The 21,442-nt window shown below is 39.3% G+C and overlaps 1 protein-coding gene across 1 annotated transcript in view; it reads left to right on the top strand.

The window, feature by feature from the left end:
• Positions 1-21,242, top strand: part of ltbp1 (latent transforming growth factor beta binding protein 1) — a 93,191-nt gene extending 71,949 nt beyond the window's left edge. Inside the window, 6 exon segments of the mRNA XM_046855241.1 lie at positions 486-614; positions 3,676-3,813; positions 4,054-4,224; positions 5,729-5,899; positions 15,403-15,555; positions 17,735-21,242. Coding sequence (XP_046711197.1) covers positions 486-614; positions 3,676-3,813; positions 4,054-4,224; positions 5,729-5,899; positions 15,403-15,555; positions 17,735-17,904 — 932 coding nt within the window. The 3' untranslated portion in view covers positions 17,905-21,242.
• The last annotated feature ends 200 nt before the right edge of the window (positions 21,243-21,442 follow it).

Raw genomic sequence — 21,442 nt, 5'->3', positions numbered from 1 at the left:
ATTTGCTTGTTTTTTAACATCTTATTCCACATTTAGTCTCCATGTGCTGTTATAATGAGCTCCACTCTTCTGGGACAATGCTCTACTAGGTTTTTGGAGATTTATTTAGCTTCAAGTGTGTGTTTGTAAAGGCTACTGATGTACTGTAGGTGAGAAGGTGAGGAGGTTCATATTAATCCCTCAAGTGTTTAATAATGTTGGAGATCTACAGCAGGAGATCTTCCACTCCATCCCAAGCAGATGTTTATGGAGCTGGCTTTGTGCACAGGGGCATTGTCATGCTGGAGCAGGTTTGGGTCTCCTAGTTCAAGTGAAAGAAAATTCCATGCTTCTGCATCCAAAAACGTTGGTTGTGTGTCTCCAAATTTGTGTAACAGTTTGGAGAAGAAACACATGGTTGGGAAAAGTCAGGTGTCCCAATACATTTGTACATACAGTGTATAACTCTGTGATTGTGTGTGTGTGTGTGTGTGTGTGTGTATCAGATGCTGATGAATGTAAAATCTTTTCGGAGGAGATCTGTAAAGGCGGGTTTTGTCAGGACACACCAGGATCATTCGAGTGTTACTGTAAAGCTGGACTCTACTACGATGAGGCCAGACTGCAGTGTGTAGGTGAGCAGAGGGATGTGTAATCACACAAACACACACACACACACACACACACACACACACACACACACACACACACATTAATCTGTCGTTACCTATCAAAGTGCTTGGTGACAGGATCCTGTAATCTCAAGATTCACAATGTAGCACAAACTGGTGAAGAAGTCGATGCTGGCTCAGAAACCTCAGGTCCTGGTGTTTATGTGGATGCTACACTGATGTTATGTACCACCGGCCTAAACACTGTTTCAGACCCCCTGGTTGGAGGTTACACACCTTCATGGTGATGGTGTTCTATAAATCTCTAAAAAAGGATGAAGCTCCCTGTACATCCACACTGCCTCCAAATTCCCCTGATCTCATATATATACACACACACACACACACACATATATATATATATATACATACAGTATATACACATACACACAAACATAGTATCATCATCTTATCGTGTGTGAGTGTGTGTGTGTGTGTGTGTCAAGTCAAGTCAAGTTTATTTGTATAGCGCTTTTCACAACAGACATTGTCTCAAAGCAGCTTTACACAAATCAACAGTGATGGTGAATGGTGTGCATTTGTCCCTGATGAGCAAGCCGTGGCGACTGTGGCAAGGAAAAACTCCCTTAGATGTTATGAGGAAGAAACCTTGAGAGGAACCAGACTCAAAAGGGGAACCCATCCTCATCTGGGTGACATCAAGAGTTTGATCATAAATCTTTCAACAATACAGAACACTGGACAGTGAGAACTAACATGAGCACTGGAGTATAAGATTATAAGTAATGTTCTTTCTGCAGTCTTAAACAGTCTATATGGTTAGTAGCTCCGAGTTTTATAAGCTCAGCATTTGTGATCACCACAGATCCAGCATCAGCTTCTCCATGCCAGAGCCTTTAAACACTCCAGGAGGTCCAATGTCAAAACTCCACACATGTAGCGGGATCCAAATGGCACTGGTACGCCTCTAGATGGTTCAGGATGTTTGTGAGTTCGGCATCTACTTCTTTAAAGGTCCGTAATCATCACGAGGTGGGAGGTGACTGAGCTGGAGCAACCTCAGGATGCCTCGGGATGGGGAGAGAAAGAGAAGCAGTGGAGAGGAATTAGCGTAGCTGCTGTTCATGATATTAACAGCACAAGTTGATAATGTGCATGTGATCAGATGTTCTGGAGCACAAGGTTATGATGTGATGTGTGTTATGTGTAGGCTTTGCTAAAAGATACGTTTTTAATCTACACTTAAACTGGGAGAGTGTGTCTGAGCCCCGAACACCGTCAGGAAGACTATTCCAGAGTTTAGGAGCTAAATGTGAAAATGCTCTACCACCTTTAGTGGACTTTGCTATTCTAGGAACTACTAGAAGCCCAGAGTTTTGAGATCTCAGGAGCGTGGCGGATTGTAGCGTGTTAAAAGACTGGATAGATACACGGAGCCAAACCATTTAGTGCTTTATAAGTGAGAAGTAATAGTTTGTAGTCTATTCGAAACTTAACAGGAAGCCAATGTAGGGACGATAAGATCGGGGTTATGTGATCATATTTTTTTGACCTTGTAAGAACTCTGGCTGCTGCATTCTGGACTAACTGAAGCTTGTTTATTAATGAAGCAGGACATCCACCTAGTAACGCATTACAGTAGTCTATTCTGGAGGTCATAAACGCATGGACGAGCTTCTCTGCATCGGATATAGACAACATATTTCTTAGCTTAGAAATATTTCTAAGGTGAAAGAAGGCTGTTTTGTAACCTGATTGATGTGATTTTTGAAAGACAAGTCGCTGTCTAAAATAACACCCAGGTCTTTTACCGTTGAACTAGTGGTTACAGAACATCCGTCTAAATGCAGGTTGAGATGCTGGAGCTTCTGTATACTAGTTTTTGGGCGATGAGCAAAATCTCAGTCTTATCAGAATTTAAAAGTAGAAAGTTATGGGTCATCCAATCTCTTAGTTCCTTAACACACTCAGTCATCCGGGTTAATTGAGCTGTATCGCCTGGTTTAGATGAAATATATAGCTGAGTATCATCAGCATAACAATGGAAGCTAATTCCATGCCTTCTAATAATATTTCCTAACGGAAGCATGTATATTGTGAAGAGCAGGGGTCCTAGAACTGAACCTTGCGGCACGCCATAATTTACTTGCATTAGCCTGGATAGCTCTCCATTCAAATCTACGAAATGGTAACGATCGGACAGGTAGGATTTAAACCAGCTTAATGCCTGTCCCTGAATGCCGATGTAATTTTGTAAGCGATCTAGGAGGAGATCATGGTCTATAGTGTCGAATGCAGCACTAAGATCTAGTAAAACTAACAGCGAGATGAAGCCTTGGTCTGAAGCTAAAAACAGGTCATTAGTGATTTTAACTAGAGCAGTTTCTGTGCTATGATGGGGCCTAAAACCTGACTAAACTCTTCAAAGATATTGTTCTCTTGCAGGTAGGAACATAACTGTGCAGCGACAATCTTTTCTAAAATCTTAGACATAAATGGGAGATTTGAAATTGGTCTGTAATTTGATAACGTGTTTGGATCCAGATTAGGTTTTTTAATGAGGGGCTTAATAACTGCTAGCTTGAGGGATTTAGGGACGTGACCTAAAGATAGTGAGGAGTTAATAATATTTAGAAGAGGCTCACCAGGCTGTGTGTGTGTGTGTGTGTGTGTGTGTGTGTGTGTTTGAGTTCTTTAAATTGTAATATATTGGGTGGAGACAGTTGGAGGATCAGTGTGCTAAATTGACCCAAACCACAGTGCACACACACACACACACACACACACACACACACACACACACACACACGCACACAAGGCCACATCTCTCGCTCACTCTCACATGTCTGTAAGTTGGATTTTTCTTCCTGTCATGTGTTTCTGTCTGTCTCTCAGACGTCTGTCTGTCTCTCAGACGTCTGCCTGTCGTTCTTTGTGTAATTTTTAATTTCAAAGTATTTTATTTATTTACAAATTTGCCTCCAAATTGTTATTTTACATCATTATAATTATTATTATTAATAATATTAATAATAATCATAATAAAAATCTCTTTTCCCGGCAGACACAGACGAGTGTACAGATGAGTTGAAGTGTGTGAATGGTCAGTGTATAAATAATCACGGCTCGTATCAGTGTTTCTGTACGCCGCCCCTGGAGCTCGACTCATCACACAACCGCTGTATTGTCCCCGAGGCAGCAGGTCAGCATCCACACTGTCCTGAACACCAGCGTCAAGTCTAGTGCTAGTCAGCTAGCTTCATAACTAATCAGCGTTAAACAGTTACCTAGCAACTACTGCAACGTAGCATATTCGCTAAGCAATGCATGAAATGTTTTTAATTTAATATAAATGATCTCAGTACAACAGAGTTTAACAGAGTTGTGTGTGTGTGTGTGTGTGTGTGTGTGTGTGTGTGTGTGTGTCTCCGTGTCTCCACAGAGCCCAGTGAGCAGCAGGGTGTGTATCAGGACATCTGTTGGCAGAGTGTGTCTTCTTCACTCACCTGCTCCAACATCCTGAAAAACAAAGACACCACTTACACTGAGTGCTGCTGTCTGTACGGAGAGGGCTGGGGCATGCAGTGTGCACTGTGTCCTCCAAAACACTCCGGTACACACACACACACACACACACACACACACACACATTATAGGACTTAAAATATTCATTTCCTGAATCAGTGCATCCAGTGTAAATGTTGTATGAAAGTGTTTCTGTGATGAAAGTTCCTGGTGTTCAGAGTTCGTTAAGTTAATGATCACATGACATCAGGACAAGCGCTAGTTATATCTATCTATCTATCTATCTATCTGTCTGTCTGTCTGTCTGTCTGTCTGTCTGTCTGTCTATCTATCTATCTATCTATCTATCTGTCTGTCTGTCTGTCTGTCTGTCTGTCTGTCTGTCTGTCTATCTATCTATCTATCTATCTATCTATCTATCTATCTATCTATCTATCTATCTATCTATCTATCTATCTATCTATCTATCAATCCATCTATCCTTCCTATGTGGTGATAGGTAATGAACCTCCATGTGAATCCCGACTGCTTTTGAAGCTCAGAACACCTTGAAGGACTGCAGAATCGCAGTAAACACGCACAATCACGTCAAACGTCTCTGTGGCAGATTTGTGCAGTTTTACACAGAATTCCACATTTGCGTTTAGTTCTAACTTGCTGTCCGTAATGAAATCACAGACGTGATAACGCACGTGGTCTGAACAGCACCAGTTGCATGGCTCCCAATGCACACAGGCTGGTACTTCCTGTGACTGTTCATGCAGCCTTGTACTGCCACCTGTTGGCGTGTTACAAAACTAGACTCAAAACCTTTTGATAGGAACTCGTATATATTTACGTGTGTATATCAAGCTCAGACAGTTACTCAGTATCAACTCCTCCATCGTTCATGTGAATCCTGACAGATTCGAGGTCTGCAGTTTGATTTTAAGATGTTTACCGTGGACACCACAGAGTTCTGTAGCATGCACATGACGGCGTTATAACCTCCTGCAAGAAAGGTGGTGGATTTAAATCGCTTAAACCCAAGACCGTAAATTCACATGACTAAAAATACATTCATGTTGATTTAATTCCTCTGGATGCAATTTTCTCCAATTGGAATCCACTCTCTTCACCTGAGGAGGTTCCACATGAATAGTCTAAAGATCCACGAGGTTCCTGTGGAGGTTAAAGAACCATGAAGATGGATTTGTACTGTTATTAATAGAAACTGTTTGGTTCAGGACTACAATCACCATGAACAGTTTTACACTCAAGTCTCCATCAGTGATCAGAAGAAATCCTCGACAATGATGGAACTGTAATGATGGACATCAGAAATGTCCTCGATCCACTCGAGATCATTTTTGCTCCTTTTTTACTGCACAAATTTCAGTTCTCACCTCAGTGTGGAGGGAAAAACTCATGTAGAGAAACCGCTTTGTAATGATTTCTAAGTTACTAACCTTTTCAGGTGTGAGGCTCATCTTCTACATTTACAGAACTACAGAGACACTTCCACCAGAAATGATTCCCTTCCTTCACAAGTCTCTGATCATGTATCTGTATCTCTGTGCTGTATTTATCAGCGTCTTATCTTCTCTCCGTAGAGGATTACGCCATCATGTGTAATATCCGAGGTTCTGGGTCGGTCAGAAGGCCGTACGGTCAGGACGCTCTGGTCGCGGGACCGGTTCATGAGTACGAGGTCAGCCCGGAGTACGACCCACGACCTCTGAACCCTAACCCAAGCTTTTACGAAGATTACGACGAGTCGAACGGTGAGTAGCACTCCATCCATCCATCACCTCCTCTCCCTCCTACAGCGACTTCTTCACTGTACAACTTCTCACTGACAGCTAGCCTCTGGCGCCATCATGTGCTCACTTCAGTTCACACACATCTATACACACTATTATACACACTCATATACACACTTATATACACACACATACACAATGTTATACACACACATCTATATACACTCATATACACACTTATATACACACACATACACAATGTTATACACACACATCTATACACACTTATATACGCACACATACACAATGTTATACACACACATCTATATACACTCATATACACACTTATATACACACACATACACAATGTTATACACACACATCTATACACACTTATATATACACATACACAATGTTATACACACATCTATATACACTCATATACACACTTATATACACACACATACACAATGTTATACACACACATCTATACACACTTATATACGCACACATACACAATGTTATACACACATCTATATACACTCATATACACACTTATATACACACACATACACAATGTTATACACACACATCTATACACACTTATATATACACACACATACACATGTTATACACACACATCTATATACACTCATATACACACTTATATACACACACATACACAATGTTATACACACACATCTATACACACTTATATACGCACACATACACAATGTTATACACACACATCTATACACACTCATATGCACACTTATATACACACACATACACAATGTTATACACACATCTATACACACTTATATACGCACACATACACAATGTTATACACACACATCTATATACACACTCATATACACTTATATACACACTGTTATACACACTTATATACACACACATACACAATGTTATACACATCTATACACACTTATGTACACACATACACAATGTTATACACATCTATACACACTCATATGCACACTTATATACACACACATACACAATGTTATACACACATCTATACACACTTATATACGCACATACACAATGTTATACACACACATCTATATACACACTGTTATACACACTTATATACACACACATACACAATGTTATACACACATCTATACACACTTATGTACACACATACACAATGTTTTACACACATACACAATGTTATACACACATCTATACACACTCATATACACACTTATATACACACACATACACAATGTTATACACACACATCTATATACACTCATATACACGCTCATATACACACACACATACACAATGTTATACACACACATCTATATACACACTTATATACACACTATTATACACACTTATATACACACACATACACAATGTTATACACACACATCTATATACACACTCATATACACACTCATATACACACACACATACACAATGTTATACACACATCTATATACACACTTATATACACACTGTTATACACTTATATACACACACATACACAATGTTATACACACACCTCTATATACACTTATATACACACTGTTATACACACTTATATACACACACATACACAATGTTATACACACATCTATACACACTTATATACACACATACACAATGTTTTACACACATACACAATGTTATACACACACATCTATGCACACTCATATACACACTTATATGCACACACATACACAATGTTTTACACATATACACACACATATACACAATGTTATACACACTTATATACACACTTATATACACACACATACACAATGTTATACACACACATCTATACACACTTATATACACACTCATATACACACACATACACAATGTTATATACACATCTATATACACACTTATATACACACTGTTATACACACTTATATATACACACATACACAATGTTTTACACATACACAATGTTATATACACACATCTATGCATACTCATATACACACTTATATACACATACACAATGTTATACACACATCTATATACACACTTATATACACACTGTTATACACTTATATACACACACATACACAATGTTATATACACATCTATACACACTTATATGCACACATACACAATGTTTTACACACATATACACACATATATACACAATGTTATACACACTTATATACACACATAGACAATGTTATACACACACATCTATATACACTCATATACACGCTCATATACACACACATACATAATGTTTTACACACACACATACACAATGTTATACACACATCTATACACACTTATATGCACACACATACACAATGTTATACACACACAAATATACACACTTATATACGCACACATACACAATGTTTTACACAAACATATACACACACATATACACAATGTTATACACACACATCTATACACACTTATATACAGTGTTATACACACGTCTATACACACTTATATACGCACACATACACAATGTTTTAAACACACATATACACAATGTTATACACACATCTATATACACACTTCTATACACACTGTTATACACACTTATATACACACACATACACAATGTTATACACACACATCTATATAACTTATATACGCACACATACACAATGTTTTACACACACACATACACAATGTTATACACACATCTATACACACTTATATGCACACAAATACACAATGTTATACACACACAAATATACACACTTATATAAGCACACATACACAATGTTTTACACAAACATATACACACACATATATACAATGTTATACACACATCTATACACACTTATATACAGTGTTATACACACGTCTATACACACTTATATACGCACACATACACAATGTTTTAAACACACATATACACAATGTTATACACACACATCTATACACACTTATATACACACACATACACAATGTTATATACACATCTATACACACTTATATACACACACATACACAATGTTTTACACACATATACACACACACATATATACACAATGTTATACACACACATCTATACACACTTATATACACACACATACACAATGTTATCCACGCACATCTATTCACACTTATATACGCACACATACACAATGTTTTACACACATATATACACAATGTTCTACACACACATCTATACACACATATACACACACATACACAATGTTTTACACACACATCTATACACACTTCTATACACACTGTTATACACACTTATATACACACACATGTTATACACACATTGCACTGCATTGTGTTTATGTTTACAAAAACTCTCTTGTTTATACTCCTCTTTTGCACAATACTGTATAAACATAGAGCAGGTTTGCTGGTCGGTGCTATTTTGTGTTTTCTTTTGTTTTTGTCCCACACTGTGAAAGGGAAAGTTTATAGGACTGTGGTGAGACCTGAGATGTTGTATGGATTAAAGACAGTGGCATCCGTGTCGTGTGTTGTAGCTCTGTGTTGTGTGTTGTAGCTCTGTGTTGTGTGATGTAGCTCTGTGTTGTGTGTTGTAGCTCTGTGTTGTGTGTTGTAGCTCTGTGTTGTGTGTTGTAGCTCTGTGTTGTGTGTTGTAGCTCTGTGTTGTGTGATGTAGCTCTGTGTTGTGTGTTGTAGCTCTGTGTTGTGTGTTGTAGCTCTGTGTTGTGTGTTGTAGCTCTGTGTTGTGTGATGGAGTTCTGTGTCGTGTGATGGAGCTCTATGTTGTGTGATGGAGCTCTGTGTTGTGTGATGGAGCTCTATGTTGTGTGATGGAGCTCTATGTTGTGTGATGGAGCTCTGTGTTGTGTGATAGAGCTCTATGTTGTGTGACAGAGCTCTGTGTTGTGTGATGGAGTTCTATGTTGTGTGATGGAGCTCTGTGTTGTGTAATGGAGCGCTGTGTTGTGTGATGGAGCTCTGTGTTGTGTAATGGAGCGCTGTGTTGTGTGATGGAGCTCTGTGTTGTGTGATGGAGCGCTGTGTTGTGTGATGGAGCTCTGTGTTGTGTGATGGAGCTCTGTGTTGTGTGATGGAGTTCTGTGTTGTGTGATGGAGCTCTGTGTTGTGTGATGGAGCTCTGTGTTGTGTGATGGAGTTCTGTGTTGTGTGATGGAGCTCTGTGTTGTGTGATGGAGCACTGTGTTGTGTGATGGAGCTCTGTGTTGTGTGATGGAGCTCTGTGTTGTGTGATGGAGCTCTGTGTTGTGTGATGGAGTTCTTTGTTGTGTGATGGAGTTCTGTGTTGTGTGTTGGAGTTCTGTGTTGTGTGATGGAGTTCTTTGTTGTGTGATGGAGCTCTGTGTTGTGTGATGGAGCTCTATGTTGTGTGTGGTTATATGTAGCACCAGGGTTCTGAAGGAACATTGTCTCATTTCACTCCTCGTCTTTTATTAGAGACACGTAACACTATTAGTTCTAGATTACTGTAAATAATGAATAGCAGTTTAATCAGTGGAATAGTCCCGTCCTATTTTAAACATGCCACTGTGCAGCCACTACTCAAAAAAAACAAATCTTGATTCAACAGATCTAAATAGTTCCCGTCCCATTTCTAAATTACTGTTTTTATCAAAAGTTTTGGAGAAGGTTGTGTTTAATCAGCTTTCTTCTTTTCTACAGGAAAACAGTAATTTCAATAAATATCAGTCTGGCTTTAGAACCCAGCCATTAGAGGGGGAACAAGCCAGTGCACTCTTAGTGCCGGTCCCAAGCCCGGGTAAATGGGGAGGGTTGCGTTAGGAAGGGCATCCAGCGTAAAACACGTGCCAAATCAAATAAGCGGATCACAAAGGAGAATTTCATACCGGATCGGTCGAGGCCCGGGTTAACAACGACCGCCACAGGTATCGTTAGCCGACAGGGTACCGGTGTAAATCGGGCTACTGTTGGCCGAAGTAGGAGAAGGAGAGGAGGAAGACGTCTACAGAGACGGCAGGGAAAGGAGCAGTGTAGGAGAGTAGAGGTTCGGGTTGGTACTTTAAATGTTGGTACTATGACGGGTAAAGGGAGAGATAGCTGATATGATGGAGAGAAAGGTAGATATGCTGTGTGTTCAGGAGACCAAGTGGAAAGGGAGTAAGGCCAGGAACATTGGAGGTGTTTAAACTGTTTTATCATGGTGTGGATGGGAAGAGAAATGGTGTAGGGGTGATTCTGAAGGAAGAGTACAGTAAGAGTGTAGTGGAGGTGAAGAGAGTTTCTGATAGGGTGATGATCGTGAAGGTGGAAGTTGAAGGGATGATGATAAATGTCATCAGTGCCTATGCTCCACAAGTTGGCTGTGAGATGGAGGAAAAGGAAAGATTCTGGAGTGAATTAGATGAAGTGGTAGATGGTGTACCTAGGAAAGAACGATTGGTGATTGGGGCAGACTTTAATGGGCATGTAGGTGAAGGAACAGAGGTGATGAGGAGGTGATGGGTAGGTATGGTTTTAAGGAGAGGAATGTGGAAGGGCAGATGGTGGTAGATTTTGCTAAAAGGATGGAAATGGCAGTGGTGAACACTTATTTTAAGAAGAAGGAGGATCATAGGGTGGCGTATAAGAGTGGAGGAAGGTGCACACAGGTGGACTATGTGCTATGCAGGAGATGCAACCTGAAGGAGATTGGAGACTGTAAGGTGTTGGCGGGGACAGTGTAGCTAGACAGCATCGGATGGTGGTCTGTAGGATGGTTTTGGAGGCGAAGAAGAAGAGGAGGAATGTAAGGATTGAAAGAAGAATAAGATGGTGGAAACTGAAGGAGGAAGAGTGTAGTGTGAGGTTCAGGAAAAGGTCAGACAGGGGCTCGGTGGTTGTGAAGAGGTGCGGATGATTGGGGAACTACTGCAGGAGTGATGAGGAGGCAGCTAGAAAAGTACTTGGTGTGACATCTGGAAATAGAAAGCAAGACAAGGAGATGTGGTGGTGGAATGAGGAGGTGCAGGAGAGCATTAGGGGAAAGAGGTTGGCAAAACAGAAGTGGGATCGACAGAGTGATGAGAAAAGTAGGCAGGAGTACAAGGAGATGCGGCAGCAGGTAAAAAGGGATGTGGCGAAAGCCAAGGAAAAGGCATATGAGGAGCTGTATAAGAGGTTGGACACTAAGGAAGGAGAAAAGGAGTTATACCGATTGGCCAGGCAGAGGGACCGAGCTGGGAAGGATGTACTGCAAGTTAGAGCAGTAAAGGATGGAGAGGAAATGTGTTGACTAGTGAGGAGAGTGTGTTGAGAAGGTGGAGGGAGTATTTTGAGCAGCTGATGAATGAGGAAAATCACAGAGAGAGAAGGTTGGAGGATGTGGAGTTGGTGAAGCAGGATGTAGATAGGATTAGTAAGGAGGAAGTGAGAGCAGCGATTAAGAGGATGAAGAATGGAAAGTCGGTTGGACCAGATGACATACCGGTAGAGGCGTGGAGATGTTTAGGAGAGATGCAGTGGGGTTTTTAACCAGATTGTTTAATAGGATTCTGGAATGGGAGAGGATGCCTGAGGAATGGAGAAGGAGTGTGCTGGTACCGATCTTTAAGCATAAGGGAGATGTGCAGACCTGCAGTAACTACAGGGGAATTAAGTTGATCAGTCACACCATGAAGTTATGGGAAAGAGTAGTGGAAGCCAGGCTGAGAGAAGAGGTGACCATCTGTGAGCAACAGTATGGTTTCATGCCGAGGAAGAGCACCACAGATGCCTTATTTGCTTTGAGGATGTTGATGGAGAAGTATAGAGAAGGACAGAAGGAATTGCATTGTGTATTTGTGGATTTAGAGAAAGCGTACGACAGAGTGCCAAGAGAGGAGTTGTGGTATTGTATGAGGAAGTCTGGTGTGTCAGAGAAGTATGTAAGGGTGGTGCAGGACATGTATGAGGACAGTGTGACGGCAGTGAAGTGTGCAGTAGGTACGACAGACTGGTACAGAGTGAAGGTTGGACTGCATCAAGGATCGCCCTGAGCCCTTTCCTGTTTGCAGTGGTGATGGACAGGTTGACGGACGAGGTCAGACAGGAGTCTCCCTGGACTATGATGTTTGCAGATGATATTGTGATTTGTGGTGAGAGTAGAGAGCAGGTTGAGAAGAGCCTGGAGAGGTGGAGATATGCGCTGGAGAGAAGGGGAATGAAAGTCAGTAGGAGTAAGACAGAGTACATGTGTGTGAATGAGAGGGAGGGCAGTGGGTGATGCGGTTGCAGGAAGAAGAGGTGGAGAAGGTGGAGGAGTTCAGGTACCTGGGGTCAACAGTGCAAAGTAATGGAGTGTGTTAGAGAAGTAAAGAAAAGAGTGCAGGCAGGGTGGAGTGGGTGGAGAAGAGTGACAGGAGTGATTTGTGATAGTAGGGTATCTGCAAGAATGAAAGGGAAAGTTTATAGGACTGTGGTGAGACCTGCCATGTTGTATGGATTAGAGACAGTGGCATTGAGTAAAAGACAGGAGGTGGAGCTGGAGGTAGCAGAACTGAAGATGTTAAGGTTTTCGTTGGGAGTGTTGAGGATGGACAAGATTAGAAATGAGTTTATTAGAGGGACAGCACATGTAGGATGTTTTGGTGACAAGGTGAGGGAGGCGAGATTGAGATGGTTTGGACATGTGCAGAGAAGGGACATGAATTATATTGGTAGAAGAATGCTGGAGATGGAGCCACCAGGTAGGAGGAAAAGAGGAAGGCCAAGGAGGAGGTTCATGGATGTGGTGAGGGAAGACATGCAGGTAGTTGGTGTGAAAGAGGCAGATGTAGAGGACAGGGTGGTATGGAGACGGATGATCCGCTGTGGCGACCCCTAATGGGAGCAGCCGAAAGAAGAAGAAGAAGATCAGTCTGGCTTTAGACCCCAACACAGTACAGAATCTGCATTGCTAAAAGTTTTAAATGACTAATTGTTGATCGTTGATTCTGGAAATTGTGTGGTTTTAGTTCTGCTGGGCCTCAGTGCGACATTTGACACTCTTAATCATGGCATTCTTTTAAACCGCTTACAGCAAATTGGGATTCAAGGATGTGTTTTAGATTGGTTTGTAACCTATTAAAAGGATCGAACCCTCTCTGTAGAGACTGGCAAATATTCATCATCTTGTGCACCAGTTTTGTATGGGGTCCCGCAGGGCTCAATTTTGGGTCCTGTTCTATTTTCTTTATACATGCTTCCTTTGTATGCAATATTTAGGAGGCAGAATGTTTCATGCCTCTGTTATGCAGATGGTACTCAGTGTTATGTTCCCGTGTACCCAAAGGATGAGTCTGATTGTCTGAGAGATGATAAAGAGTGGACGTCTGCCAACTTCCTTCAGTTAAATAAATCTAAGACTGAGGTCTTAATCTTTGGCTCCACTGCTTCTACAGAGGTAGTGGCCAGTAAACTGGGACCTCTATCTGATAATCTTCATTCACATGCCAGAAACTTAGGCATTACTTTTGACTCTGCCTTGACTTTTGATAAACAGATCAATGCTGTGGTTAGAAGTTGTTTTTATCAGCTAAAGAATATTGCAAAGATGAAGTCATTCTTATCATAAAGAGACATGGAGACTGTAATACATGCTTTTATCTCATCCAGATTAGATTATTGTAATGTACTGTACTTGGGTGTTTCACAGTCTCTATTGTCTCTTCTTCAACTGGTCCAAAATGCTGCTGCTCGATAGTTACCAGGAACAAGGAAGAGGGAACATATTTCACCAGTGTTGATCTCTTCACTGGCTTCCAGTTAAATTCCGTATTCATTTTAAAACACTGTTGTTTGTTTATAAGGGTCTCCATGGACTGTCTCCATCCTATATCTCTGATCTCCTTCTGTTCCAGTGTAAAGCCTCTAGGGAACTTCGTTCAGCTTGTAGTCTTCAGTTTAGTGTTCCAAGGACACGCTTGAAATCGAAAGGAGATCAGTGCCTTTTCAGTGGCTGCTCCACAGTTATGAAACAAGTTGCCACCCTATAGAAGAACTGCACCAACATACGCTGATTTTAAGTCTCTTAAAACATATTTATTTACTGTTGCGTATGATCATAAGTAAACACACTGGCAGAACTTTAGTGTAATATCTGTTGCCGTGTCCTATTTTATTATATGCTTAAATTCTGTACAGCACTTTGGCCAACAGCTGTTGTTTGTAAATGTGCTCTATAAATAAATTTGACTTGACTTGACTTGTGTACTGCAAATATATGGTAGAAATGATAATAAAAGCTCTTTGACTTGACTATACATCTATACACACACATCTATACACGTCTATACATACAACTATGCAGACAAACACACATCTATATACACATCTATATACACACCTATACATGCATTTATACAGACACACACACACTCATCTATACACATCTATCTATTCAGACACACAAACACACACATCTATACACACATTTCAGTATACACATCTTTACACATCTATACACACTTATATACACACACTTATATAATAGTATAATATATAATACACATTAGTTGTGTGTGATTTTTTTTATTAGATTTTTTTGTTGCTATTTTCTCTGTTAAAGTAATACTGAAATTCTTGAAATAAGTGTGTGTGTGTGTGTGTGTGTTCAGTGGGCAGGTACGAGGCATTTGAGGGACTGAGAGCAGAGGAGTGTGGAGTGTTAAACGGCTGTGAGAACGGACGGTGTGTGAGAGTGCAGAAAGGATACACATGCGACTGTTTTGATGGATACACACTCGACATGTCCCGAATGGCCTGTGTCGGTATGCTCGCACACACACACACACACACACACACACACACACACACACACACACACACACACACACACACACACACAAAGGAGCAGCTAAGCTGAGTGTCTCCTTAGGTTGGAGTTTTAATCCAATCAGAATTCAGAAGACACATGACATGTTGTGTCAAAGGAATCTGCTGTAAGGTATTCAGAATCAGCACTGAGGGCATCTGCAGCATAAAGAACATGAAGCTGTGGCTGTAACCAATCAGTTTTTGAGATCTAGCAGTTGTACAAAAACATCAGCATTTTCAGAGAGCGTCACTAGTCAGAGCTCACAAACCGCATCTATAGCAAAACTGCACAATTCACATACATTCATGTGGATTTAATCACTGATTTTTATTCCACAACGGCAGACCGAGGAGAAGAAACTGATTTGATCGCACTTACAAGGACGTTTACAAGATGGACTTTTCCGTAAAAGCTAGACTTCGTGAGGAAACAGTCGTTAAGCTTTTTTGTGAGCTGTTTGTTAATTTTTCTTTCCAGTAAAATTTACACAATCACCCCGGGGTGATGTGAGGAGGTGAATATCGATGCTCCTGCTGGAGATGATGTGTGTGGAGGTGCAGTTGTGGCTCCAGTGAAAGGAGACGTGTTGAATTGTGATCATTGTGTTTGTTGCTTTAGTGATGATGTTCATTGTGACTGGATGAGATCCTGTGTGTGATGCAGCTCTGATCTGCTGCACTTCTCTACTATACTGATGGGTTCTGCAGATGTGGCATCATAATGATGGGATTAAGAGGTGGACTGATGAGAAACAGCTAAACTTTGCTATTAAGTTGAGGTTGTGGAAGACAGTTTCCTGTCACAGGTCCTACACCATTGCAAGACTGAGCACAGCAACGTGACACAAGGTAGCTCTACTGCCTCAGCAAGATCTCTCTCAGGAAAAGATCTTAAAGCAGACTGGGCTTTCATGATGTGCTCTTCTATAGAAGCACAAAGAAATGGGAGATGTTGAGTAGCAGATACGTATGCAGTGGTCGACCAAGTGCATACGTTGCATACCTTAGTGCAGCAGATTAGACACATCATGTTCACGTCCCTTTAACATCAGATCAGTAAATCAGCAGCTGATCTGGATTGATGATTCCAAATCTGAAATATCTGATATGTTTGCTGAAGGTTTGAAGGTTTTCTGCAGGCTTGAAGCTGCATTTCTACAGCTGGAGTTAAAGATGTGGTCAGGATTAATGTGTCCTCAGTGCTAAGAAATACAGGCAGACACGTCTCCATCATGCAACACTATCAGGGAGGCGTCTGATTGGCCCCGAATTTATTCCTCATCAGGACAAGTCCAAACACACAGCCAATGTCATTAAGAACTATCTTCAGTGTAGAGAAGAACAAGAGTCCTGGATGCGACACACACACACACACACACACACACACACACACACACACACACACACACACACACACTCTATCAGGGTTGGACAAAGATACATCAAAATGTATTTAAAATAAAATACAAAATTCCAAAGTGTAAATTCAGATAAACATCCCTGTGATCTCCCACATGAAGGTCAGTTTTAAAGTGACCAACAGTTTAATGTTGAACAGTTTGTGAAAGAATCATTATTGTATTATAATTTAGTGACTTGGTGTTTGGTAACGAAGAGCTGCTTTAATCAGTAACACTGAGTCAATAACAAACATGTCCTTCAGAAGAACACGACTGATGGCACCTGCATTCATAACAACTAGTTTATAACTCATTAATCATTTGATTGTTAATGATAAATATAATAATATATTATGTGTCCGCAGTCGTTCATGCAGTGGTCTGCAAAATCATCATCTACTAAACAGCTACTTCAATTAGGGTTTAATATTCAGCAATCAGATGTTTAAAAGCTGGCAGCTGCAGGTTTCTTACCTTCACCACCTTCTTCCATACGATCAATTTTCATCATGTAGAACGTCTTACAAAGTATTTAACAGTATTTTCAAACTACAAAATTACAAAACACTAAAATATTTTAATACAACATATTAATTTTTATCAAACCTCTAAAATACAAATAAAGTCCTGATTAATATTTGAAATACATGCATCATAAATACTGCATATATATATATATATATATATATATAATATAGAAGCATTGATGTTTTGGGGGATTTCTTTGCCGCAGATGTAAATGAGTGCTCTGAGCTCAACAAGAGAATGTCGCTGTGCAGAAACGGGAAATGCATCAACACACCGGGTTCCTATAAATGCCAGTGTTTGCCGGGATTCACTCCGTCAGAGAGACCCAACTACTGCGTTCCCATCATGCCAAGCTCTAACACAGGCATCGAGTGACCACCAGGGAACGCCACCATCTCATTCTTTCTCTCTCTCAAACACACACACACACACACACACACACACACACACTTTCTAATTTCTTATTTAATCATAGCCCATATAACCTGCACTGTATTATCACACACACACACACACACACAAAAACACAACTCTACTTGGGATGAAGATACACACTTCTGATATTATTGAGAGAGTACAGAACTGTATAAAATTGTTTATTGTTTTATATATATTTTTTTCAATTATTAATTTAGAAGGAATTTTGTTGCTTTTTTTTTTAAAGACAAACCCTGAACTGAACCCTGGGGGATAAAACGTCCTTCTTTACTCTCTTTATTTTATATAAAATTATAAAATTATATTTCATAGTTTTATTTTACTCCTTTATCTTTGTGTTTTTTCTCTTGTTACCCACAATCCTTTGCTTTATTTGGATTTATGATTCCACCAATACAAAAAGTGTTGTAATGTAACGTTTATATCTTTAAAACAAATTTACAATGATTTTATCTCTTCAGCGCCACTGCACAGAAACTTCTCACAACCTGATCTGAGTTTAAATTTGGTCATTTTTATTTTCATTTTTGCTTTTGTTTAAATTTGTTTGTTTTAATTTGTTGTATTTTTATTTTTGTTTTTTTTTTGTTTTTTTATGTTATTTTGGGTTTTTGATGTTTTGTTTGTTAAAACGTTTGTTTTATGGTCTTTGTTGTTTGGAATGTTTTTTTTTTTTCTTATTTGTGGCCTTAAAAAAGTCTTTTTGGAAGTGTCCTTCTTTCGTTAAGAGAACTTTAAAGGTTCTACAATGAAGGTCTTCCAAATTCAACCATTTCTTAATTTAGCAAATTATTACATCTTAATTGCACTAAATCTTTAATTAATATAGAACCAGTTTCAGGTTCTGAGGCAGAACCACTTTGGAAACATACCCACATTTAATTATTACAAAGAACCTGCACCCGAGTGTTTCTCAGAAATGGTTCTAGAGTGAGAACTCTACATTTTCCATTGAATCTTCAAAGGTTCCAAATAGACCTTAGTGAATGCTAAGAAACCTTAGTTATAAACTAAACCCTCAAATAATAGAGAACCCAAGTTCTAGGCTTTTCAAATAAAACCTTAAAAAAAACGATTTTTTAAAGAATCTGCAGATATAAAAGCTCTTTACCAGAGTGTTTTAGACAAATTTCACAGAAAGTTCCAAGTTGAGCCCATTTTAGGAACAGCACACATTAAATACTCTTAAAGAACATAGAACCCTACAACTGAGTATTTATCAGAAAATGTTCTAAGTTGAACCATGATTTGGAAAATAAGTTCATTAATCTTTTTCGTAGAGTTTTTTTTTAAGAACGTTCATTAAACAATTTAAGGTTCTACTTGGAGTGTTGTTGGGTTCTACTTTTTTCTTGAGTTCCTTGTAAGAGTACAATGTAATAAGTAAAGGTCCTCTGCTTTCTGAAGCGTTCTACTATTTAATAATTATTAAGAACTGGGTTCTACCTGTAACCTTGTAAAATTGTTCTCATTGGACCCAAAGTCTCAAATGCAGGATTTTGGGTCTATTAAGGGGGTATAAAAATAATGGTTCTTTCTAAAACAGTTCCACTAAGGGTTTCCGCTGTAGAGCTCTGTGTTATTTAAGGGTACCTTGGATAATTAGAATGGTTCCACAGTGGGTTCTACTTGGAACTCTTGTCTAATTAACACTCAGTACGGTTCTATAAAAGGTTCCTTATAGGTTCCCTCAGAAGAAAGAACTAAATAACCTGTTACACTTCTAGATTTTTAAGAAGTCCAACTTGCTTCCTCGTGATTAGGAAAAAGAATGCTAATCAGGTTTAGAAGCAGCTTTGTTAGCGACTAGCCCTTGTGATGACCCTGAGAGAAGATGATGCAGTGCATTGTGGGTAAAAAAGCGTTATTAGAAACAAATTGAATGAATTAATCGTTTTTTGGCGTTATTTTTGACATTTCTTAATGTCCAAAACATCAAACAACAATACATTTTTGTTTGTATGGATTTCCTGTGTTCTGTGTCATTCTATATTTAGCCGCTATTTCGATTTTTAACTGGAAAACCAACCAGGATGCGAAAGTTCTGTTTTTTTCCTAGCTCAGCGGTTTAATGTCATGTTTACGTTAGCTGGGGGAAAGCGCTAACTCCGTCACTTTCACTACTTTGATCATTTAGCATTAGGACAGATAGCTAATAGCTTTGTACTTGCCAAATAATTGCTAGCTGGCTAGTGCTACACTGACACAGTATCTGAATACAGTTTCACTAAATCATCGAGTATTTAAATAGCTAGTATCTCTTTATTACATGGAATAAATACGAACACTAACATGTAACACAGCAGCACTCCAGCAATTAGCTTAAATTAGCTACTTCTGTATTGAATGGTAACACATTTAACTAGTACTAATCATATTAAGTGAGTAACTTAAGCTAGTAAAGTAACATTAGAATCCACTAGTAGTAAATTAGGAGCTATTAAAAATAAGTAGCAATGCTCTCCTGCAGTTACTTTAATTAGCTAACTACAGTAAGCTTGTATATTAGTACAATAGTGATCAAGCATCCTAGTAACAAGCATCTTAAAAAATTAGCTAGCTATAATAAACTTGCTAACTATAGTTTTTTAGTTAATAAGTAAGCAATAATTATAGCAATTAGCTAGCCGTGCTAATCCTGTAAATAAGATAGCTATAGTAAATTTGTAAATTAGATATCTGAGAGAGTAAATCATGGTATCCCAGTAAGCTAGCTATAGTAAATTAGCAGCTTAGCTAGCTGTAGCAAATTATCAAGTTATAGTAAATGTAGTTAACTATAGTAGCACAGTAAATTCGCTAGCCTTGGTGTCTCTACAGAAATCTTTGTAGAGAACCTAACTACAGTATGCTAATTAGCTAGCATAGCACCTAAATACTGAGTAGATTATTTACAGAAGTGATAACCTCCTCTTACTAGTTAGCAAGTTAGCAGTAATGTTTAAAGGACAGCATTAGCATAACGGTGTCGTATCAGTGGACTCTCGCTAGCGTGAACACCAGGCTTCGCTTTTTTTTTCTTCTCCTGACTGATTTCAGTGGAAGAAGTGGGAGTGTTGTGGTGAAGCTGCTACAGAACTCAGCTGTCACATTTTTTTTCTATCGCTTTCTCACATTTTTTTTCTTCATGTGTGTTTGTAAACCTGATAGTTTGCAAACACTCGTGCTATGGAATGTCTGTACCTGAATAAAATCACGCTCATTATTTTTATCTCCACTATTTACAAACGTATAGCAAACAATTTTAATAAAAATCACCAACGCTGAGATCTCCATACGTCCTCCACAGATAATTATTCCTTGCACACACACACACACACACACACACACACACACACACACACACAGACACACACATATATTAGTGCTTCTACTACTATTATACAAATTGATATTATATTAGAAACTATCGGTTCAGTAAAGAGAAAAGATCTATTGTTACTTTGAAGAATTAAGCTCAATCAATCCGAAACAT

Source organism: Silurus meridionalis, chromosome 8 (genome assembly GCF_014805685.1).
Source record: "Silurus meridionalis isolate SWU-2019-XX chromosome 8, ASM1480568v1, whole genome shotgun sequence".
NCBI classification, from domain to species: Eukaryota; Metazoa; Chordata; class Actinopteri; order Siluriformes; family Siluridae; genus Silurus; species Silurus meridionalis.
Note: the sequence above shows the minus strand (reverse complement) of the source record. Positions and strands in the feature narration are given on the sequence as shown.